Source organism: Equus asinus, chromosome 29, assembly GCF_041296235.1.
Source record: "Equus asinus isolate D_3611 breed Donkey chromosome 29, EquAss-T2T_v2, whole genome shotgun sequence".
Classification (NCBI taxonomy): Eukaryota; Metazoa; Chordata; class Mammalia; order Perissodactyla; family Equidae; genus Equus; species Equus asinus.
In genome coordinates, this window is record NC_091818.1 from 24,439,204 (window position 1) to 24,464,224 (window position 25,021).

Genomic DNA, 25,021 nt, shown 5'->3' on the forward strand with positions numbered 1-25,021 from the left:
AGATGTGCCAAGGAACTTCCCCAGGGTCCACAGCTGATAAGTCAAGGACCTGGGCCCGGGTCGTCTGGCTCCAGAGGCCACGTTCTTCATCCCCACCATGCCATCTCCCCAAGTAATGAAAGAAAAGACATCAAGCCAGATGGCAGTCATAAATGTGAAAGTCCCACAATTCAACTATTTAAAAGAAGACAAAACCCTAAGGACACACACGTTCAAATCCTGTGTTGTGTTTTCTCAGCAAGTGACATTTTTAAAAGGTGTTGTGTCACCATGAAAAAATTTGGCCCTAAAATAAGGAAGCAAATCTTTCTTTAAGTAACTGGTACTACTAATGTTATCAGTGATAAGATAAAGAAAATAACAAAATATTTTCAAAGAATCCATAGGAATAGGGGTCATAATCCTAAGTATGCGATGGAATGGATATTAGAGTCTTTTAAGATGAACACAATATAATGCTTTCTTCTGCTTTTTCATGGATGATTCCTGGAGTATACTAGGAAGCTCTCCCCGTTCTCCTTAAAGTACAAATAATTACAAAAGACAGCTTAGGGGTTGTATATTCATTGTGTATTCTTTCATAACTCTCTTGTTTTTACTTTTCATGACAGCCCTGTGTCTTTCACCTCTGGCTACCATGTAAACTTTGTACTTTTTACCGATGCAAGTTTTTAAAAAATATCTTTAAGTGTAATTTACATGCCATAAAATTCATCCATTCTAAGTGTACATTTCAGTGGTTTCTAGTAAACTTATTCAGTTGTGAGACTTTCATTGCAATCTACTTTTAGAACATTTCCATTATCCCGAAAAATTCCCTTATGCCAGTTTGCATTCCCTTCTGTGAGGTTTTTATTACCTTTATTATTACATGATTAGTGTTTTCCCTTTAAATTTTCTCTCACTCTTCTTTTAGGTTGCTTTGTCTGGTTGTTATATCTAGTTTTTATGGAGTTAGCTTTTATCCTTTATTTTGGTTTCTTTTAACCTTGAGTTTATTATTCAATCAAGTGACCTTGTTATGAAGTCTTTTAAGGGAATCAAATGACAGGTCTTAGTCCACAGGAATTTAACTGCTATTATTCCAGCCGCTTCTTGGCATCTTGTGCTCTGATGCTGCTGGAACATGAATCGGTGCTCACCGTGGGGAGATGAGATGTGTGTAGAGGGAGACGTGCTGGGGGTCTTCTCGAGTGGAGGAATCTGTGCCTGCTGTGTCCTTCACTTTGTGCCTGCCATTTCCCCTTGTTGGAAAATCCAACAGAAAAAAGGCTGTGTGGGTAAGTAGGAGAAGAAGGGAAGAAGGCTCAGATGTATATTTCTCTTTATCTTCTCTTTCTGTGTAGAAAGAAATATAACCCTCCCTTCTTTCCTGTAGGGAAAAGATAGGAGATTAGAGAGGATTCAATGTGATCTTCTTGAGAGGGTGGAATAATTGAGACAACTGAGCTGTGATGTGTTGCATTCAAAAATCTTAATTAGCTTTGGGGCTGGCCCCGTGGTCGAGTCGTTAAGTTCGCGTGCTCTGCTGCAGGCGACCCAGTGTTTCGTTGGTTCGAATCCTGGGCGCGGACATGGCACAGCTCATCAAACCACGCTGAGGCAGCATCCCACATACCACAACTAGAAGGACCCACAACGAAGAATATACAACTATGTACCGGAGGGGCTTTGGGGAGAAAAAGGAAAAAACAAAATCTTTAAAAAAAAAAAAAAAAATTCTTAATTAGCTTGCAGGAAGGAAAAAAGCCCCATCTCCATTTTTATAAAGAACGTGGTAGAACGAGACATAGGCTCACTTTGGAAACTTGAAGCATGAAACCGTGACCCAGGAGAGTTATCTATACGATTCAAAGGAAAAGGAAAGAAAATCTGAATATATTTTGGAGCTGTGAGGCCAGAGCATAATAACACACTAGAAACCAATTTAATACAGGTAAAGTTTTTGAGGTCTTAAAATTAGAGTCCTGCAGAAAAATGGTATTTAAAAATATAATAAGTTAGATCAAAGCGCTTTTGGAGGGAAAAATTTATGCAGACTACAGAATAGAAGAAATGATGAAAAATAATGTGACATACGGGAAAGATTCTAGTCTCAGATGCAGGAAACTGTGATTTTAATTCTTGCTCTGATACTGGCCATAAATAATCTGGAATAAATCACTAACTAATCTGGGCCTCGGTTTCCTCATGTGTAACGTGAAAGGGTTCACTTACCTGGACTAAATCTTACAGATTGTTTTGTGCTTTAAAATTATGTAATGAGATGGCAACTAAGCACATAAAAAGATGTTCATTAATAGTCATTAGGGAAATGCAAATTATAATTTCAGTCAGTATCACAATGACTAAAATAAAAAATAATGGCAGTACCAAGTGCTGGCAAGGATGCAGAGAAATTGAGTCACTCTTACATTGCTGGTGGGAATGTAAAATCCTACAACCACTCTGGAAAACAGTTTGAGAGTTGCTTGTAAAACCAAACATGCAGTTACCATATGACCCAGCAATTGCACTCTTGGACATTTATCCCAGAGAAATGAAAATCATGATCACACAAAAACCTGTCCATGAATGTTCGTAATGCATTTATTCATAATAATAGCCAAAAACTGGAAACAACCCAGATGTCCTTTAAACAAACTGTGGTACGTCCATCCCATGAAACACTACTCAGCAATAAAAAGGATGAACTATTGATATCTGCAGCAGCTTGGATGAATCTCCAGAGAATTATGCTGAGTGAAAATAGCCAACCCCAAAACTTCACAAACTGTATGAGTCCATTTATATAACATTCTTGAAATGACAAAATGGTAGAAACATGGAACAGATCAGTGTTGCCTAGCGTTAGGGGCTGGGTAAGGGGTGGAGGGAGAGAGTGGGTGTGGTTGTGAAAGGGCAGCAGGAGAGATCCTTGTGGTAATGGAACCATTTTATATCTTGACTGGTGGTAAATGTGATAAAAATTCATAGAACTACACACACACTCACACACACACACACACACACAGGAGTACAAGTAAAACTATACTCTGAATAAGATGGGTGGATTGTATTTATGTCAGTTACCTGGTTGTAATATTGTACTGTAGTTTTCCAAAATGTTACCTTTGAGGGAAATTGCATAGAGATTATGTGGACCCTTCTGTATTATTTGTTACAAATGCTTGTGAATCTATAATTATCTCAAAGTAAGCTTAATTAAAAAAAACAGACAAGTGGATGGCCTGGTGGCATAGTGGTTAAGTTCGTGCGCTCTGCTTTGGTGGCCCAGGGTTTGCAGGTTTGGATCCCGGGCACAGACCTACACACCATTCTTCAAGCCATGCCATGGTGGCATCCTACATACAAAATAGAGGAAGATTGGCATGGATGTTAGTTCAGCAACAATCTTCCTTGGGCAAAGATAGGAAGATTGGCAACAGGTGTTAGCTCAGGCCAATCTTCCTCACCAGAAAACCCTGCTAAACTATGCATATTTTATTCACCCTTGTATCCCCACCATTTAGGACAGTGTTGAGTTCATAGTAGGTGCACAATAAATATTTATTTACCAAATGAATGTGAAGAGGGGGAACTTGTATGCGTGTATAAAGTGATTCTCTCATTTGTATCACAAGAGGAGTATCCAGTCACCACTTAAAGCTTAACTAAACTATTTGGGTAATTAAGCCTAGAATAATAACCTTTAACCCTACAACTCTCCCTAATCATATGATCACTTTTGCCGTCACTTGAGACTCAGCCTGAGTCTCCCATGTTGATGATTGGTGTTATCCAACCCCCCTTGCAAAATCCCCAAATCCTAGAAGGGGTGATAAACTAAAATGCATTTATGATAAATTAGTTTTGAACATACAGAGTCTCCATAGATGGCTTCAGTCTTGATTATTGTAGCTTTCTAATAAGTCTCGAAGTCTTGCAGTGTAAGTGCTCCAATTTCATTCTTCTTTTTCAAATTTGTTTTGGCTATTTAGGTCTTTTTCATTTTAAATTGAGTTTTAGAAACAGCTTATCGGCTTCTAAATAAACATCTCCTGGATTTTGATTGGGATTTTGTTGAAACTGTAGATCAATTTGGGGAGAGTTGGCATTGTAACAATACTGAGTCTTCTGAGCCATCAACACCATATATGTCTTCATTTATTTTGATATTCTTTAAATCTCTCTACAGTGTTTTGGAGTTACAGTTTACAGGTCTTGCAAATCTTTTGTCAGATTTATCCTTAAATATTTATCCCTAAATATTTCACACTTTAAATGGTATTTTAAAAAATTGCCTATTGGTAGTATGTAGAGATACTGTTGGTTTTTGTATATTGCATTTTACTTTCCTTCACCTTCCATCAACTAGAACTCAGTCTGCAGGTTTGGCTGGAGAATGTTAACTATCCAGCTGTCTTTCCAAACAGAAAAGAAAATGAAATTGGTGAATAGCTGACTAGTAACAGTCCACATATTGACTATGTGATAGAAATGTTCAGGATTTAGAAGTTTCTTTATTTTCTTTGAAGTATAATAAATTTTTAATGCAAAAATTGCTTTCCGGAGCATTTTCAAGTTTAAACACCTTCCTATGAAGCAAATCATTGTGGAAGAATAGATAAGACTCTCACTACTGGAACATAAAAAATATAGTAGAATGAAGCATATTCAAGTATTTGCCATTTGATAAGGATGACATTTCAAAACTGCTGAGATGAATTTGGAGTTGTAATTTAATACAAAATCTTAGCAGCAGGGCAGAGATGTTAAGTTTGAGATACCTGTTAGATTGAGGAGATGTCTGGGCTAGAGATAAAATCTGGGAAAATCTGGGGCTGGCCCCGTGGCCGAGTGGTTAAGTTCGCGCGCTCCGCTGCAGGTGGCCCAGTGTTTCGTTGGTTCGAATCCTGGGCGTGGACATGGCACTGCTCATCGAACCACGCTGAGGCGGCATCCCACATGCCACAACTAGAAGGACCCACAACAAAGAATATACAACTATGTACCGGGGGGCTGGGGGAGAAAAAGGAAAAAAATAAAATCTTTAAAAAAAAAACTGGGAAAATCATCAAAAGACAGAGTAGGGCTAGAAAGGTCCAAGGACAGAGTCCTAGGTATTCCTAAGTTCAAAAGTTTAGCAGGTGAAGAAGCAGCAAAGGACACTGAGAAGTAGCCCATAAGTTAGGAGGAAAAAATCAATGTGGGAAGTCAAGGGGAGAAAATTTTTCAAGAAGGAAGTGATCCCTGTGCCAACTGATAGGTCACGTAAGATGAGAACTGAGAACTGACCATTCACTTTAGCAAAGTGGAAGTCACTGGTGACCTTGACGAGAGCAGTTTCAGAGAATTATGGACACAAAAGCCTGATTTAAGGGGATTCAAGAGAAAATGGGAGAAAAAGAATTGGAGGTAACAGCTGTAGACAACTTTCAAGAAGTTTGGCTCTAAAGATAGGCAGAAAAATAAGGTGGTAGCTGGAAAGTGCTGTGTAGTCAAGAGGGGATTTTTGTTGTTGTTGTTTTAAGATTAAAGAATTTATGAAATGTGTGTGTGCTGATGGGAACGATATAGTAAAGAGAAAATGCAACAGAGGAGAGAATTGCTGGAACCATATCTTTGAATATTAAGAGGGAATGGGGTCTAGTAGCCGAGTGGGGATGCCTTAGACGAATGGACAGTTCAGCCGTGGTAGCAGGACGGAAGACGGGAGAACATGGCACGGCTGCAGGTGGGTGGGTAGATTAAGTTCTCATCTTACTGCTTGTGTTTTCTCAGTGTAATAGAAAGCAGGGTCATCAGCTACAAGTGAGGATGGGGGAGAAGGGAGGAAATGGTCATCTAGGAGGAATGGACTGGAGAGAAATGTATCATTAACAGAACTAAAGGCTCTCTTGAAGTTAGTGGTCATGAACTTAGAGTTAAAGCTAGCAGCTCAGTTTTGGTTTTTCTCCATCCGTGCTCGGCTGCATAGGTGCAGGCCCAGGGTAGACAGTGTTGATTTATCCAGGGTTAAGTTTTGTCAGGTGACTTTGAGGAAGTGAAGCTGGCTTAAGAGGGAAATGAGGACCTGGGGTGGTGAGGGACAGGGAAGAGGTGGTACGGTCAGCATGAGAGTGAAGAATTGTGAACGTTGAGAGATGAGAGGGAATGAAGAGTGAGATCCTTGATTTGAGATTGCAAAGAGTTTTCAATCATGACCAGATAGAAGCCAAGAGTGGAGGAGAGGCGATCAAAGAGCTGGAAGGCCAGAACATTGGAAGGATTATCAGTAGACACTGAACTTGTACTCAGCACCTGAAGGCCTCATCTGTTATTTTCTAACATCCTCTGTTGCTGTTGGACTATCTGAAAACAGTTTTAGTGTCTTTACTTAGTAAGGATTTCACATCTCTTCTTTTGTAGTTTCTGTTTCTTAGTCCTTAGTGCTATATGGGATTTTCTTGGTGTTATCTTTTATTCCTTCTACTGCATTTCAAATTTTAGCCATTATATTTCTAATTTCTAAGAGTTCTTTCTCACTTTTCATGACATCCCTTTCTAGAAAAAAATTTAGTTTTTGTTGATCTGCGTGATTTGTTCTAATACATATAGTTCATGCATCAGAATACGGTTCTTTTTCTCTGTTAAGTTCATAACTGCACTCAGGTATTCTATTTTTACACAGTTTTGTCCAAGTGAGGAAATATTTTGTGTTATATTGTTAACTTTTAAATATCTTTTCATTTTAGGTATCAAAAAGTAAAGATGGAAAAGAGCAAAGTGAAACCGTGTCACCATCCGAAGATGAAACCTTCTCCTGGCCGGGTCCCAAGACAGTGATGTTGAAGAGAACATCTCAGGGCTTTGGTTTCACATTAAGGCATTTTATTGTTTATCCCCCAGAGTCTGCAATTCAATTTTCATATAAGGTAAGAGAAATAATTAAAGTAACTTGAAGAAAACACAAGACGATTCCTATCTCCTTCTTGTCTTCCTCTTACCCTCCCTTCCTGCCTTCTTTCTATCTTAAAAGAATTGTTATATTTGCATTTTATTAGATTATTTTAGATATTATTCTATCTTTTAGAACAAAAATTTTAATCTTCGCTGGATGGTCATACTGATTATAAACTCCAAATCTATTTTACTAGGACTTCTGCTTCCAAACTTCAGTCTACTTTTTCTAATGTATAGCTGTTTTTCTACCATCTAGAAAGTTGGTGAGTTTTCTGGGCGGAGTATGCAGAGGAAATAGTTCATTAAAATATTCTGACAGTTATAAAAAGTTAATGGAATTAGAATAATATGTAACTTTCTGATATGTAATATGATGGTGAGTCAGAATCAAAACATAGCTTCTCACCAGAGTGAATTACGTTAATACGCTTTGTAACATGATCTAGTCAGAGGCATCATGGAATACTTATAATGGCAGCTGACACACTGAGTACTTGTTCTGTGTTCCTTACGATTCCTTATGAGCATTATCTCACTTCATTATTAGCCCCGTATAACAGATAAGGGAACTGATCTGAGTCACATAATGAGTAAGTAGTGGATCTAGGATTTTGAACTTGGCCAACATGAATGCCGGATGCTTAACTAGTGTACATCAGTGTAATGGAAATAATGATATTCAGAAGAGTTATGAGGCCTTGGCCAAGCCACTTAACTTCTTTTGGCTTCTGGATTTCCATTTTAATTCAAGGGAATTAAACTAAAAAGTCCTTTCTAATTCTAAATTTCTATGAATCTAAGTCTGTCTCTTAAAACATAGTGTCAAATGGCTTCTGGAGACCACACTCTTTTTATTCTATCTTTCCAGTAAAATGTCTTATAGGGAAAACTTTTTAAAGTACTGAATAGTTTTTAAGAATTATAAATAACTGCTACCTTTGGAATGAATACTTACCAGTTTGGGTTTTCTGAAATGTCTGTAAAACTGTGGAACTGGATTTTCTAAGAATCCACTTTATCTTAAAATGTCTAAAATAGTATTACTTAAGAATTAGGTCACATATGAAAGCACTTGATAATTTGGGGCCTTTCCTTTAGTTGCATATTGGCTGAATTATTTTTTTGTCTTTTGTTTTGAAGGAGAGCTTTGGGTCATGATAAACATATAGGTAGTACAATTTTTATAAGATAATTTTACCAAACACAGGTTAATAATGTATTATTATTATTAAGAAATATTTCTAGGACTTTAACACAGATGTTCTTGCAAACAACAAGTCTCAGTCCTGTAAATTTTACATGGAAAATATATATTGAAATCCTTTGCTTTTCAATTATGAAATAATGTCCCTTCCCTTCAAAGGAGTTTAAAAAAAATTTAATATGGTGTAGCTTTTAGGAAATGTGCCATTAATACAACAATATCTTTATTATGTCACTTGGCTGGCAACCTTAGCAGTCTCAGAATAGAGCTTATAACCAGGAAAAAAATGAATTTGGGCAGCCAAAATAAAGGTCAAAAGTTATATAATAAATTGTCAGCCCTTTACTAAGTATCTGTTTTTCTTTCTACAGTATGTTATAGCTTTCATGTGATAGAGGCTCAACAAATATTTGAATAGATGTATTTTTATACAAGTTTTCCAAAGTTACTTTTCTAATTTCCCATCTAGAAGTAGATAACATGGCAGCAAGACAGCCTGGTAGCAATGAAAGAAACCAAATAGATAAACAAACCTCAAAATTGGATACAAGAAATCAGATATATAGCAATTTGGAGCCGATTTATGTAAAGACAGTTCCGGATCCTGTAATAGCCCCTGCAGGCGTGTTTTATTAAAATATAGTACAGGGGCCGGCCCGGTGGCCGAGTGGTTAAGTTCGCCCGCTCTGCTGCTGTGGCCCAAGGTTTCGCTGGTTCGGATCCTGCGTGCGGACATGGCACGGCTCATCAAGCCATGCTGAGGCAGCGTCCCACATGCCACAACTAGAAGGACCCGCAACTAAAAATATACAACTATGCACTGGGGCGCTTTGGGGAGAAAAAGGAAAAATAAAATCTCAAAGTATAGTACAGTAAGTGATGACTGGCCAGGCTTTCTCTCCCAGATTCTAGGTTCTTCTGTCCAGCTGCTTGCTTTTGACAACTCCACTTGGATATCTCTCTTAGACATCTCACACTCAGTGTGTCAAAAACACAGCTCCCGATGTCCTCCCTCTAAGCTGGCTTCACCCATGGCCTTCCCATCTCTGTTTATGAAAGCTCCATCCTTCTGGCAAAAGGCATTGCTTAATGAGATCGTAATTGACACATTTGGGGAAGGGTAATTTGAATTGAATTGAGCCTTGCTGTGATTTTACTGGAGTTTGTAACTAGCTATTCATATATGGATATATATTTTTTTATTTTGTAGGATGAAGAAAATGGCAACAGGGGAGGTATGCTATAATGTTTTAATTTTTCTCTGCATGTTTCTCTACTCATGTCTTTCTGTTCTTTAAGAAATATTAAATGAGATGATACAAGTTTTGGAGTCCAAATATATAAAAAATCTTAGATGTGAGAGTCATAGAAATTAAATACTTTTTACTGTAGACTTCAAAGTTTTATGAATTGAACTGTCTCATCATGATTTGAATGCATGATAATTTCATTGTTAATGTGGGGAAATATTAGTGCTTATGTGGGGGAGTATATCATATGATTCTGAGGGAAGTGATTCTGAGATTTTTATTCAATTAGTAATCTTTTAAATTTAGTAATTCTTTTAGATAAGGAATATTGTGTTTATCTACTAGATTTATTGACTCAATTATTGGAAAGTAAAGTATTTTGGTTCTTCTTGTAGTTAATCTCACTCTTGATTTAAATATTTAATGAATTTAAAAGGAGAATCAGGCTGGGAATAGGGTTATTTCTCAATAATTCCCATTTATTTTTGTTTTAATTTTATATGAGCTTTAATAAGTTAAAATTTACGCATAATAAAAAGTATCCATTTTTAAAACTTCTATTTTTAGATAATTTTTAGACTTTAAAAAAGTTGGAAAAATAGTACAGAGAATTTCCATATATCCTTCATTCAACTTCCCCTAATGTTTAAAAACTTAAATAACCATGGTACAGTTAACAAAACTAAGAAATTAGCATTGGCACAATACTGTTATCTAAATGACGGACTTTATTTGGACTTTACCAGTTTTTCTACTAGTGTCCTTGTTCTGCTGCAGGATTCTACAGTGCATTCAGTTGTCTTGGTCCCTTTAGTCTCCTCTAGTTGGTGACAGTACCTCAGTCTTTCCTTGTATCTCATGGCCTTGACTCTTTTGAAGAGTACTGGTCAGTTATTTTGTAGACTGTCCTTCAGTTTAGCTTTGTCTGATGTTTTCTCCTCATTAGCTTGGTGGGCTGTGAATTTGCTTTTGAGCTTTTCTGGTGACCAAAGAAAAAATGAAAATATGATTATTGATTCACATTATCCATAAGAAAACAATATCCTGTTTGCACTGAAGTCTGAGACAAACTTCTCCTTTGTTCCTTCATAGTGGAAAACAAAGAGTAATAGAGTAGATAATATCCTTAATGCCATTCCTTCACATGGCTGTTTTTTAACAGATCCCTCAACATAAGCTGATTTCAAAACCCCAGGGTCCAATTCACTTTAAAGGGCTTCTCTCACCTGGTGACAGTTTTGCTCTCCAGGGGACACATGGCAGTATCTGTAGACGTTTTTGGTTGTCTCACTTGGGGGAGGATAGTGTGCTAATGGCATCTAGCAGGTAGGGGCCAGAGGTGCTGCTGAGCATCCTACAAAGCACAGGTCAGCTCCCCACAGCAGAGAATTATCTGGCCCAAAATGTTAATAGTGCCACCGCCGGGAAACCCTGGATTACAGTGATGAACACCCAAACAGTGTGGTCCCCCTGTGCAGGTCCCCAAGAGTCTGGCTTGATCTAGTGACAATACTCAGACCCCTTCAAAGAAAGGATATTCAAGACTACATATCCTGGGATCTTATGATTATTATCCCTTATAGCTGGACTTTGATCTGAATTGAGTTACTGCTCTAGTTTGTGGTTAAGTTACCTGGCTATTCTACTGGCATTGTATGTTGTTGATGAAGGGATAATCAGAAATAAGAAAAGATTGGTTACATGTTTAGAAAATATAGAATCAATATCATATTAGAAAATAAAAAAGCAACAAAGGATGTAAATAATTGAAATGTAATAAAAAGTTAACATCAGGAGTCTAACAGATTAAGGGAGAAAATAATTATAAGCTATGTTAACAAAAAATTAAATCCGTAATTAAAAAAACGAATAAAAGAATTAAACACATGAAAACTAAGGCTTTAAAATAAGAGAAATGCAAATTCAAGCACCTTACCTCTTGTGAAGCGAGCTTCATCAAAATAAGATATTTATGAAATCCAAAACAACTGTACTTTTTCTTCCTAAGAAGAATCTGAAAAAGCATGAGAGTACCTAAAGAAATTTTTTAATATACTTGAAATATACTTAGAAGGAGAACTGCTTGATTTTTTTCGGGGGCGGGGTGGTAGAAGTTAGCATATGACTGAGACTTTATCAGGCATCATAATATCTGTTATCTTCTTCTTTAATCCTCACTATAACGCTGTGAGATGTGAGACAATATTCCCATTTTATACATGAGGAAACTGAGGCCGAGAAAGATGTAAAATAACTTGCCCAAGATCACACAGCTCAGTGACAGAGCTGGACTTCCAAATCAGGCGTATCTAACTCTGAAGTCCATCTTTTACCTCTGCCATCTCACTTCTGTTGACTTATTTTTCAGTCTCCCTCTTTATTTTTCTAATTTTGTTTTAAAAATAATTCCGTCTTTTAAAAAATAGTTTGACTTAGGTAGGGTCAAGAGTTAGTAGATAAATATAGGGTATATTAGTGTGTTGTGAAATTAACTGTGAAATTTCTCTGCACTGAGAATGTTAAAAACAAGGAAACTTGTTCCATTTTTGTAAACACCTCTGGACAAAGAATTCACATAAAAGTCAGAGGTATCCCAAGTTTAGAGGCCCTGAACATCTTATAGGAGCAACCATCACTTTGCCACTCAATTCTGAATACCCGGGTAGTAGGGGACCTGGAAGGTTGAATGAGTTTAAGGAGTTATAGTGCTTGGCCTGCTTTTGCATCCCAGGGCACGGTTTGCTCTTGTCATCCTAGCTGGTAGTAGGGGTCACAGGCTAGTCCACCGAAGCCTAGTCAGCTAGTACTCATAATACCATTTCAGCCACTGACCAACCATCAGAATGTGTTCTATGTGAAAAAATTTCTTCTGACTTCTGAACAATTATTTATAAATTAGTTTTTAGAATGCACCCTATTTAGAGACAGACGACCTATAATTTATTATTTTAATTCAACTTAATATTATGATTTTTTTTGTTTTGTTTTGTTTTTTGGAGGAAGATTAGCCCTCAGCTAACTACTGCCAGTCCTCCTCTTTTTGCTGAGGAAGCCTGGCTCTGAGCTAACATCCGTGCCCATCTTCCTCTAGTTTATACGTGGGACGCCTACCACAGCATGGCTGCCAAGCAGTGCCATGTCCGCACCCGGGATCCGAACCAGCGAACCCCGGGCCGCCGAGAAGCGGAACGTGCGAACTTAACCGCTGCGCCACCGGGCCGGCCCCTATGATTTTTATTTTATAGTCTCATTTCCTTTTAAAACTTATTTTCAAGCTAATTTCCTTTGTTTTAATGAAATAGAATCCCAGCCTCCAGTGCAATGATCCGAGTCAAAGCCTAGAATCCTGGAGAGAAAATCATTGCCAGCATTTTATTCACACTCCTAAGGGATCCTGTTATAATGCCAAAATTCTGTGAAACGGTTGAAAGGTTTCATTTGGTGTTCTTTCCTTTTGACAATTGAGTGGAATCTCTTTTGCCACTTAATTGTCTGATTATTCTCCTTACCCTACTTTTCCGTTCTGTGATTTCCATTCTGTGAACTCTTTTGTATTTTAAAAATTATTTTTCTTTCTTGTTGGCTAGTTTTCTGTACTATAATACAAATAATATTTACAAGAAAAAGGCCATTAAAGTAGAAAAATATTTTTTGGTGATAGTAGTTGCTTGTGGATAATTGCTATCTTGCTGACATCCTGTTGTACCTTAAATCTCTGGAGGAAATTTTCATAAGTAATCAAAATAAGAATAATTGAAGGTTTCTAGTTACTATTATTTCTTTTTTGCTTGTTCCATGAGTAAAAATTTAATCTCACCTTAGTTGTAGGGACATTTCCAGTGTTCTAAAATGTCTGTCTCATTTTGTTAGGGGCTTAAATAATTGTTGTATTTCTGCTTTGGTGTTAAAATTTATATTCAATCATGTTAACAGTAGGAAAAAAAGGTAACTGGGAATTCTGTAAATTTTCTTGTTAGTAAAAATTTGTGTTTTGTGATTGCGCTTGTTTCTCACTAAACAACTTGTAGCCTATGTTAGAATTTCTAATCAAGTTTCTTCTAATGGCAAGACATAGGAACTCCCTCAAGACACCTCCAGAAAGATGTGTTAATTCTAAAAACCCAACAGCATCTCCCAATTCAAAGTCAAGAACTGTAGGATACCCAACGCGCCACAGACGCCAGAATCAGGTCCTGGAAAGCTGCTAAATGCGGAAACTAACAGCAACGTCTTGGCGTTTGATCTTCCAGAGGCCCAAACTCTGGTATTTACAGGGTGATTTAAACGATTTTCACAGTTTTGATTATACATGATTTTTCTCATGAGCGGACCTCTTTAGAAGGTGCAGCCTTCACTATATCTTCCTTCTCCCTGCCTCTCTCATCATAATACTTCCGAATTCCTGAGAGAAACATCGAATTGGCCCAGTTCATCATTTAATGCCAGCTGTTCCATACCGACTATATTTAGACATCAAATATTCTTCAGTTTAATGAAGAGGTAAATACCAATTAAGCTGAGAAAATTGAGTGTATTTTATGCCATTGATTTCCATTAATAGATTGAAAACCTATCCCTTCAGAATAATACAACACTAAAATACGGACGTGCGTATTTGCTGTAAGAAGAAATTCTTATTATTTGTAGGTCCGTGGTCTCTGGTGTGGTGGTTGGGTGTCAGTGCATGTTTCTATTACTTTTAAAATGTAGCAGTCTTCAGTGAGCTCCATGGATCTCTTCTGATGTCTTTGAGAAGGAGCATTAACTGAAGCCCTCAGGATCCGTTTTTAACTGTATTAACAGTTTACACTATTGGAGTTTCTCTGGTAGTTAGGTATACACTAATTAGTTGCATAATTTTATTAACCTTAATGCCGTGCAGTAGAACAACCACAGGTGTCGTAAATTAACTCGAAGATATTTTAGGAAGTAGAAATGATGATGATGATGATGACAGTGTTGGTGGCGATGGTGTGGTGTCAACAGCAGCAGCTAACTTACAATGTGCCAGGCACTGTTCCGAGACTTCGTACAGATTAACTCATCTAATCTTCACAACTTTCTGGGGTGGATATTATTATCACTTCCATTTTTTAGATGAGGAAACTGAGGCACAAAGTGTTTAAGCAGTTAGTAAGTGACAGAGTTGGACTACAAGCTCAGGCAATCTGGTTCTAGAGTTTCCTCTCAATTTCTACCACTATGTCTCAGAAAGTTCTTCACTCTTGCATAAGTCATTCTTGAAAATGGGTAAGAAAGAGGGTTCTGTTCCCTTGAAAGGTAAGCAGTATTAAAAGATCCCTAATTCAACTTTCAGGTAAAATTTTGGTTAACATAGTATTAGCATTTCATACTTGTTCATTAATTTTCTTCTTTATCTTCATAATTGAACAAGTCCTATTGGCTTAAGTCTGTTGAGCTTAAGGATAAAGCATCGTAGCTTTAATATCTGCAATTGATTTTCATCTTTGATTTGGTTATTTTTTTGATACCCATCCGTCTTATGACCCATAATACTTTTTTTTGGTATTGTTTTCCACATATTTTCCTGACATGATGAAGGTACTCATAGATGTTTACCCAGGATAAATGAAACATATGCCTGCAAAAATATTTGTACAGGAATGTTCATGTGTGTGAGAGTCCCGGTTTTTCCATATCCTCACCAACATGTGTAATTTTCTGTTTTTGTTTCATAGCCAACCTAGTGAGTGTGAAGTATCTCATCATGGTTTTGCTTTGCATTTCCTTAATAACTAACGATGCTGAGCGTCTTTTCATGTGCTTCTTGGCCACTTGTATGTCTTCTTTGGAGAGATGTCTATTCAGGTCCATTGTCCATTTTTTAATTGACTTGTCTGTCATTTTGGTTTTTTTTTTTTTTTCGTTTTTGAGGAAGATCAGCCCTGAGCTAACATCTGCTGCCAATCCTCCTCTTTTTGCTGAGGAAGACTGGCCCTGACCTAACATCTGTGCCCATCTTCCTCCACTTTTATATGTGGGACACCTACCACAGCATGGCTTGCCAAGAGGTGCCATGTCTGCACCCGGGATCCGAACTGGCGAACCCCAGGCCACTGAAGCAGAACGTGTGCACTTAGCTGCTGCGCCACCGGGCTGGCCTCTGTCATTTTGTTTTTGAGTTGTAAGAGTTCTTTATATATTCTGGATACTAGACTGTTATCAGATATATGATTTGCATATATTTTCTCTCATTCTGTAGGTTGTCCTTTCACTTTCTTGATAATGTCCTTTGATGCACAAAAGTTTTAAATTTTGATGAAATTTATCACTTTTTCTTTGGTTGCTCATGCTTTTCCTGACAAAAACATTTTGATGAGTGAAAGAAGCCAAGCATTAGAGTACATACTGTCCTATTCTATGTATATGAAACTCTAGGAGAGACAAATATAAACAAATCCATAGTTGCTTGAATTGACTGGGAAGAGGCACAAGGAATGTTTTTGTTATGATGGAAATCCTCTGTATCTTGATTGTGGTGGTAGTTACATGGGTATATATATTTGTCAAAACTTACGAAGTGTGCGCTTAAAATGGGTGCATTTTATCACAGGTAAAGTATACCTCAATAAAATTGATTTAAAACAAAAAGAATATATAGAATTTAGTTATCTAGTCTACCATTGATGGACATGTAGATTTTTTTCAGTGTTTAGCTATTTCAAACAATGCAGCTATGGGCATTCTTATATATGTACTTTTGTGCGTGTATGTAGTCATTTCTAGTGGATATGTACACCTAGGAGTGGCATTGCTGAGTCATAGATATGCACACAGTCACATTTAATAGAGACTAATAAACAATTTTCCAAAGTGACTGTACCAATTTATACACTCACCAACAGAGTATGAGAGTTCCAATTGCTCCATATCCTCACTGACACTTGGCATTTGCCAGTCTTTAATTTTAGTCATTCTAGTGGGTGTATAGTGGTATGGAATGTGGGTTAACTTAAATGTTCCTGAAGACTAATGAGGTTGATTACCTTTTATTTGGTCATTAGCTGTCAGTCCTTTTTTTAAAGAAAATTAATTTGTAGGAGTTCCTTAAATATTCTCGATGAGAATTTTGTTATATATATAGCAGATATCCAGCTGTGACTTGCCTTTCAACTTCTTTTTAGTAACTTTGATAAAGGGAAGTTCCTAATTTTAATGTAGTCCAAATTATCAGTCTTGCCTGTTATGAGTAATACTTTGAGTCCTATTTAAGAACTTTTTCCTACTTCATGGTTGTGAAGATATTCTCCTGTTATCTCAAGATGTTTTATTGTTTTATTCACCATCAAAGCTACAATTCACCTGTAATTGATTATTTTTACATGTGATATGAGGTCAAGATTAATTTTTTCCCCGTATGGATGTGCGTTTGACCCTGCATTGTTCAGTGAAAAGTCTGTACTGTCCAACTGCTCTGTAGTACCACCTTGATCAAAAAGTGTTCCTATATGTGTAGGTTTGTTTCTGGGCTTTCTTTTATTCCAGAGGTTGGCCTCTGGCTCATTTTTGTACAGTTTCCAAACTAAGAATAGTTCTATATTTTTTAAAGGTTGTTAAAAACAAAAGAAGAAGAATATATGACAGAGACTGTACATTTTCTGCAAAGCCTAACCTATTTACTAGCTGGCCCTTTACAGATAAAGTTTGCCAACTTCTGTTCTATTCCATTGGTCACTTTCTTGGTAGCAAGAAAACACTCTCCTCCTTACTGTAGCTGTATAGTAAGTGCTGCTATTAGCTAGAGTCTTTCAGTTTTGTTTTTCAAGATTGGGTCAGCTATTCTTGTCATTTGCAGTGTAAGTTTTAGAGTTGGTATTTCAGTTTCTAGACCCCCCCCCCAAAAAAAATCCTGCTAAAATTTTGATTGATTTTTGTGTTATTTACGATATTTGAATACTTGAAAATATTTGAAATAATTAGATCTTCCAATCTATGAATGTGGTGTATTTCTCCCATGAATGCGTGTTGAGTTTTTCTACCTCTTTTGGGATAGCCCTTTGATTTTTTTTTCTCTTATAATCTCTTAAAATAGTGAATTATATTGCTTTATTTTTGAAATGTTAAACCAACCTTGCATTCCTGGACTAAACCAAGCTTGTTCATAATGTATTATACTTTTTACATATTACCAGATTTGGTTTTCTGTTTTATTTAGGAGTTTTGCATCTCTGTTCAAGGATTGACCTTCACCTAAAGGTGTACATGGGTCTTTTTGATGTTTGATGTATCAGTTCAGATTCTCTGAGAAGCACACACCAAGAAGAAACAGATGGCATGACAAGATTAGACATGCCAGAGCTTTGTTGGGAGAAATGCCTGTGAAGGATAAAGAAGGGAGCAGGAGAGGATGGGGAAGACTTCAGATTGTGATACAGGTCTGACAGCTGTGAAAGAAGAGAGGGAGAGAAGGATTTGGTAGGAAGGACAGTCCTAAGAAGGTCTCTGCTAGGCTAGTGATGACTTCCCAAGCAAACACTGCCTCTTAGAGGAATCCTGCATTGGACAGGAGTAGGGAAATGTGGCCTCACGGTGAACATGATGGTGCATCTCAAGGGGTGGCAGCTGGGGCTGTCAGTCAACTGTGTTCTCTAGAGAGGGTTTTCTTGAAGGAGATCTGAGCAACATACCTCCATTCTTGACATGGTTCAGCTTCTACTTTTTCATCCTTACTCACAGGTTATATTCCTTTGGAGGCCCCACCTGAAAGATAAGGTGTTTTCCAGGGCCCCCCTTCTTTGCTGCCCTCAAATACCTATTTTTGTGACCCCAGCCCTTTGAGACTGATGGAAGCTCTGCACAGCTCTTCAGTTTCTCAGCCATTACTTTTGAAGCAGAAAATGCCTCAAGGCAAAAAGCAGTTAAAACACTGGGTCACCTCTCTGAAATTCCTTCTCTCGGGATCTTGTCCCTTCAGGCCCTTTCTGCCTGGGTAACTTTTTTGCCTTCACACGAATGGTATTTATCCTGTGTCTAACTTTTCTGCTTGTTGTTTATGGGTGAAAGAGTTGATTCTGAAACAAGGTAATTCACTATAGTTAAATTTGGAAATTTTTTTCTGTTTACATTCAATGTAATTAATTATATATTTATTGTTTAATCTCCTATTTTATTTTGAAATTTCTGTTTCTATTTTATCTCGAATTTCCTATGGTTGTTTTTTCTATCCTTTTTTGAGGAAACAGAATCATTTCTCTTTTATGCTCTCTGCTTGAGAGATTATATAATATATTGCCATTCTTTTAGTGGTTATCCTAGAAATTATAATATGCAAGTTCATCAAAGTCTAATGCTAATTAATATTTTATTCTCCTCTTAAAGCATATTAATTCTACTTACCTCCTTCCTACCCACATGTTACTTTATGTTGTGTTGCAATTCTCTCAGGATTTTTATTCCCCCTTGAAAGGTCTTTGTTTTGCCCTCATGTTTGAAAGATACTGTTGCTGGGTAAAGAATTCTAAGTTGATATTTTCGTCCAGCATGTTGAAGATAATAGTCTACTCTCTTCTGGCTTTTATTGTTGCCGGTAAGAAGTCATATTTTGGTTTATTGGTTCTTTGAAGGCAAATTTTTTTATAGCTGCTTTAACAATTTTCTCTTTATCTTTGGTGTTTGGCCATTTCATAATGATGAGTCTAGGTGTGGATTTATTTTTATTTTTTTGGTTTGGGATTCATTGAGCTTCTTGTATCTGGATTGATGTCTATCATCAGTTCCAGAAAATTTTCAGCCAGCATCTCCTCACATTTTGTGTCCCTCTATCCCAATGCTCTCTTTTCTTCTGGGGCCCAAATTAAACATATGCTAGATCTTCTTAGGAGCATGGCTCTTAAATTCTCTATTTTTTCCTCTTTTTTTTTTCTTTCTGGGCTGCATTCTAGATAATTTCTTACAATATACAATAATTTTCTTCTTAGCTGTTTGAGTTTTAAATTTTGATTATTAGAAGCTCCTTAGGGTACTACATCAGATATGCTTGGTCATGTCTTAAGAGTTTCCTTTTTACCATTTTTAGGCTTGTTTTTAAAATTTGTTCAAACATAGTAAACAGTTTTTTTATAATCTGTGTCTGGTAATTCTGTTATGAGGAGTCTTTGTGAGTCTGTTTCTCTTTTCTCTTTTTTCCTGCTGATTCTAGCTCAAAGTATGTTGGTTTTTGTGTGTTTTGTTGCTGTTTTGCTATGCATGTTACACTATTTTGTGTTTATTGACCTCCAAAAACTATTACTGGAGGGTCTTTGAGATCTAGAATGAAAAAGCTGTTCTTCAGGTAGATTGGTATTTGCTTTTATTCAGAGCCAGGCTATTTCATGGTTTAGCCTACAAATCTATGTGAAGTTTGGCCTAGAGCCATGTCTTGGAGGTTGGTTTTCCCTCCCCGCCCCTGACTCCAACTTTGCTTAACCCCAAGGTGGCCTCTGGGTTGATGGAGCATTCTTTCCACTTACCCTTACTCTTTAATGTGGGGAGAGTCTCCTAATAGATTCCTAAGTGGACATAACTTGGGATCTTTTTTCTGCCTGCTGGGTAAAGAAGCCCTTCAAATGGAAGTAGCCTGGACATATATTATATTATTGATATTAATAGTATTTCAAGATATAATCTTCTAGTTGCTGGGCCTTACATGTATATTCGCTATGGCTTAAATATAAGATGTGCCTTGTGCTATACTAGCTCAGTTGGCTAGTACATTGGTAACTTTGTTGGGTGATTTGCTGCCCATGTATTTGTCCTATTAAAATACCTTTAAAAATTCTATCAATGTAGTTATAATAAAATTATCCAGTTATTTGTGGTTTGCTATTGTGTGCCATGTTGCCTAATGTAAAAATGTGTAAGCTTATATACATACACACATATGTACACACACATATACATACTCACATAGGCAAAGATTATCATAAATGATTCTATATGTTGCTAGTAACAAGTTAACCTCAATATATTTATTCTATTCCTCTCCATTTGACAAGTGGGAAAGGAGGGCCCCAGGATCTTCTTCTGATTAAATCGGACCTGGTCAAAACACTGGGGAGCCTCAGATCTAAAGGGCAATGATGGCAAAGATATATATATGAATTTTGAAACTATGATACATATTTTATTAAAAGATGGAAAGAACTTGAAACTTTTGCTTGAAAAGGAGATGCTTAAGGAGAGAAAGTGGTCGCTGTTTTCAGATGTTTGGAAGGCTCTTGGTACCAGGTGGAGCCGGTTGTTGGAGGCTTCTCATTAGTGAAAGATGCGGTTAGACTCCCTCCTTCTCTGCTGGGGAATCTCCACTGCTATTTTGGAGACAGTTAAACTGAGTGATCGTTCATGCTGCCTGGTGAACAAGTAGAGACTTTCCGCCTCCTGATATGCCTGGTCCTGGGAGGTGGGGGCAGCAGCGCAAATCCAACATGGGAAAATAGAGAAATAAGAGGAGTGAGTATATCTGTCATCAGAAATTGGTCATTAGAATATGCAAAATCAAATTTTCCTACATACCCAGGCTATTCATTATGTTTATGAGAAAAAAATGTTTTTATGTATTACTTTAAGAACAGAGGCCATTAAGGATGGAAATTGCCTTTTACTGTCAAATGTTCAGTGCCTAGTGAGTACCTGGGACGTAGTAGGAGTGGAAATGTTTGTTGAGTAAATATAGCACATAAAGGGAGAAACCGCCACCTTGACCTGGCACTATTCCAAATTGATGGTCCTGAAGTTGGGGAGTTTGGCGTGTTTGCGTCCTTACCTCTGCTGTCGAGGAAGGAGACTCCAGTCTCTGCTGCCTTCCCGCTTTTCTTTCACCTTTCTCCCATTAGTTCCCTTCTAATGCGAAGTGTCAGGGACACTTTTTAAATTTAGAAACCTTATCTCACATAGCTGCCAAGTGTGTAAACTGGAACAGCAATAACAACAACATGGCAATCCTGGACTTCTGGAGGAATTTGAGCATCCTCCTTGTAAAATAAACTGGGAAAGTGGTCAAGTTAAATGAGAGCTTAAAAAACTTCTCTTAACTTCACTTTAAACGTCCTAGGAGACCATATTTATAATAATCTAAAATGAAGGAAATTTGATTGGTCTAAAGTAGGCATTGTCGGAAGTCCAGTTTTTAGGAGTAGGTTTTAAGACTTTGAAAGATATATTGCATGGAGTTAGTTTGGCAGTCAAGAAAATAAATACAATTAAAAAAAATCTCTTTTGGGGTTCTAAAACCCTTAGAAATGTGAAATCTTTGATTTCAGAGAACTAATTGAAGATGCTGAAGAGATAGGGCTAAAAAGGTGAAAAGTCAAGGAAAGGACATGGTTGGAGTAGTAATGTTCTCTGCTGTCCTGTGGAAATAATTTCTCTATAGAAAATGTGCCAGAGATGAGCCTGTAATTAGGTGAATTTGAGCTGTCTTCTCCTGGCTGCTCGCTAACTTAAGACCTTGATCACAGACCGCACTTAGCTGGATAGTTTCATTTTTTTCTTGATTGCTCTCGAGCTAATCTACAAAGTATGTGATTTACAGATACAATTAATAAAAAGTTAATTGTATTAGTTATTGTCCCTGCTTTTGAAGTTTAACAGATAACTTTTCATCTTTGGTATAGAACCAGAACAGAAATATTTGTGTGTGAATGCTAAACACATTAAATCTAGAAATATATTTCCTGTTGTTGAGTCATTCACTTAGCGAACATTTGATGAGTCACTGCCATGAGCCAGTCACTATAAGCTAATTGCTGGGAAGGGAGCAAAGTGGCCTCTAACCTTACTTCCTTCAGACAGTTGTCCAAATGTCACCTGTCAGAGAAGGCTTCTCTGACCATTTCGTAAAAGCGGTGTGACAGCCCTGCCCGTCACTCTTACTTCCCTTCTCGCTTGGCTGATTATTCTCCATAGCACTTCATACTACTTATTTTTTGTTGAGCAGTTGTCTACCTCATTTGGAAAGTAGAACAGGAACTTTATTTTGTTTATTATTTTTTTCTTAAAACTCAGAGCGGTTCCTGGCATGCAGACATTAATGAATAGATAGATGGATGGATGGGTGGGTGGATGGACGGACGGATGGATAGATAGATAGATAGAAAGATAGATAGGATACAGACTCTGGCTTCAAGAAGCTCCTACTCTGGTGGAGGATGAAGTGTAAAATAATTCCAGAAGTGCGGAAGTAGAGGGATGTGCAGTTGCTATAGGTCACAGCACAGGGAATCATCTAACTATCAGGGGAGATTCTAAAGTGGGGTGTCCTTTGTGCTGTTGACAGATGAAGAGGATTTTATCAGGAGGAAGGCAAAGCAGCATTCTAGAACAGATTTCAGAGGTATTTAGAATATACATTTGCCCAGATTTGGGGGCAGGACTTGAGGATGGATTGTGTGTCACTAGTTAAGGATGACGTGTGGAGGATCATGCTTGGCTTTTCTGGCACGAATGAGTGGATAGATGGAGGTGCTGTTCACTGAGGGACCCTGGAGGGGAAACATCTCGATCCCCTCCCCCTGGGGAAATGAGTTTAGGGCAAGTTGCATTTCTGATGCCTGTGGAATGTTTAGTGCTTAGTTGGAAATTTGTGTGCAGAGCTTATAGGGAAGGTGGGGGGGTGAAAATAGATTTGGAAGTCATCATTATATATGTTATAATTAAGTTCTAAGCATAAATGAAACTGTACACAGACAGTATGAAGATGTAGAGGATGAAGCTAGGATCCGAGGGAGGGCAACATCTAAGAGATGGTCAGAGAGGAAATTGGAGAATAAGTTTTGAAGGTATGAAGAGAGCCAGGAGGAGTTGGTGACTTGTTAATTAAGAGGTGATAATTTTAAGCGAGGAGTGGATAACTTGTCATTTGTTGTAGAGAATTCATTAGGATGGGGACTAAAAAGATACTGTTGGGGGGCCAGCCCAGTGGCATAGTGGTTCAGTTTGGTGCGCTCCGCCCCAGCGGCCCAGGTTCGCAGATTTAGATCCCACGCGTGGACCTACACCACTTGTCAAGACATGCTGTGGTGGTGACCCACATACAAAATAGAGGAAGCTGGGCACAGATCTTAGCTCAGGGCCACTCTTCCTCAAGCAAGAGAGGAAGATTGGCAACAGATGTTAGCTCAGGGCCAATCTTCCTCACTAAAAAAAAAGCATACTATTGGACAGGATCTGACAAATAGCAAATTGGTAAAGTTACTTGAGAACAGTTTCAGTGCAGTGGACAGAAGGGATGAAGAAACCAAATATCAGCAATCAGAATGTAAGTTAGAGCAGTGAACTACACATGAGAGCAGGAGTGGGCTGGGTGGGCAGTTTGGTGCCGCAGGGGACATTTGTCAGTGTCTGAGAAACCTTGAATTAGAAGTAAAGAAATGAGGATTAACGAGTATAGACTATTCTTGCAAGAAGTATGAAAATGAAGGATAGGGAATGAGAAATGATAGCTAATTGGAAAGCCAGAGAATTTTGTTGTTGTTTGTGTAAGTGTGGGAATCTGGAGAGAAGATTAGAGAGAAACAGGTTTTATGCATGAGAACTAATTAGGGGAGCATGGTCCTGAAGAAGGCTGGGACCTAAATCCTCACCTGTGGTAGGACAAAGGAAGGAAGAATGGGCAAAGATGGAAAGAAATTGAAGATACAGCAAGTGAGATATAGTGAAGTTAAGAGACAGGTTATCCAAATAGTGTGAGGACATCAGCATGGAATAGCAAGTTCAAGAAGGCTATTAGAAGTTTGAAATAGCAACCTGGAGGGAATGGGTGTTAAAACACAATTGAGAGACTTTATGGAGCAGTGTCAAGAACTTAGCTGAACTTGGGAACTATAAATCACTGGGCTCACGCAGTTTTGTTCAGCTGAATTAGCAGGCCAAGAGCAAGAGCAGAGCAGGCATGTGGTTGGAATTCTCCACACTTGGAGATGGGCAAATTGAATGCTTTCAAAGGTCAAGAGGGAAAGGAAGTTGAGGCTGCCGGTGAATTTTGTTGAAATATTGATCCATGGGTAATCTTAGTGTGGAAGAAAGTGATTTCTGGAGGGAGATTGATAGCCTTGAAGAGTAGAGAGGGCCAACGGGAATGGGAGGTCTTGACAGAGTCGACGAGCAAGTTGAATTGGTTGAGGGATGGCGCGATGGTAAGGTAGGAGATGGAAAGATAGTTGCTTGTGGTTAGAGCATTGTAACAAATTTTTCTGGCTTGTAGGGAAATTAAAATGTAGCACAACAGGAATAACAAGGCTGTGAATCTAGATGTGATATATAGTTTGTGAAATTCCTGAAACTTTAGAGAGAGAAAAAAACCCATGTTTCATAAACTTCGAATACCCCAGAAGACAGATCCCAGGATGTTTTGTTCGTTGTAGGGTAATCAGCGCCTGGCACATTTACGAACTCAGTAAATATTTGTTGAATGAATAACACCCTTCCAGAGTCTTTCTTGCCTGGTTGTTTATAATGCTAGAAAATTTTGGTTCGCGTCTGACACCTAGTGGTATTGTGCTCAAATTAGCATAAGTGGCAGCATTCTCCTACTATTTGAGGAAAATTCTGCAGACCAGTTGCAGTATGATAGCTTTGTTCCTGAAACAAATCTCTCCGTTGTCCTTGGATAGGTTTACTGTTGATGTTTTCCAGGGCTTTAATTTGA

The 25,021-nt window shown here is 37.8% G+C and overlaps 1 protein-coding gene across 10 annotated transcripts in view; it reads left to right on the forward strand.

The window, feature by feature from the left end:
* Window positions 1-25,021, forward strand: part of ARHGAP21 (Rho GTPase activating protein 21) — a 133,056-nt gene that overhangs the window by 51,147 nt on the left and 56,888 nt on the right. For 8 of the 10 annotated variants that reach the window (XM_044761865.2, XM_044761867.2, XM_044761868.2 and 5 more), the window contains exons 3-4: window positions 6,717-6,896; window positions 9,339-9,363. In XM_044761865.2, coding sequence (XP_044617800.2) covers window positions 6,717-6,896; window positions 9,339-9,363 — 205 coding nt within the window. Of the gene's footprint in view, window positions 1-1,112; window positions 1,281-6,716; window positions 6,897-9,338; window positions 9,364-25,021 lie in introns of those variants that run through there. The other 2 variants (XM_070501319.1, XM_044761870.2) reach the window with 2 other exon arrangements.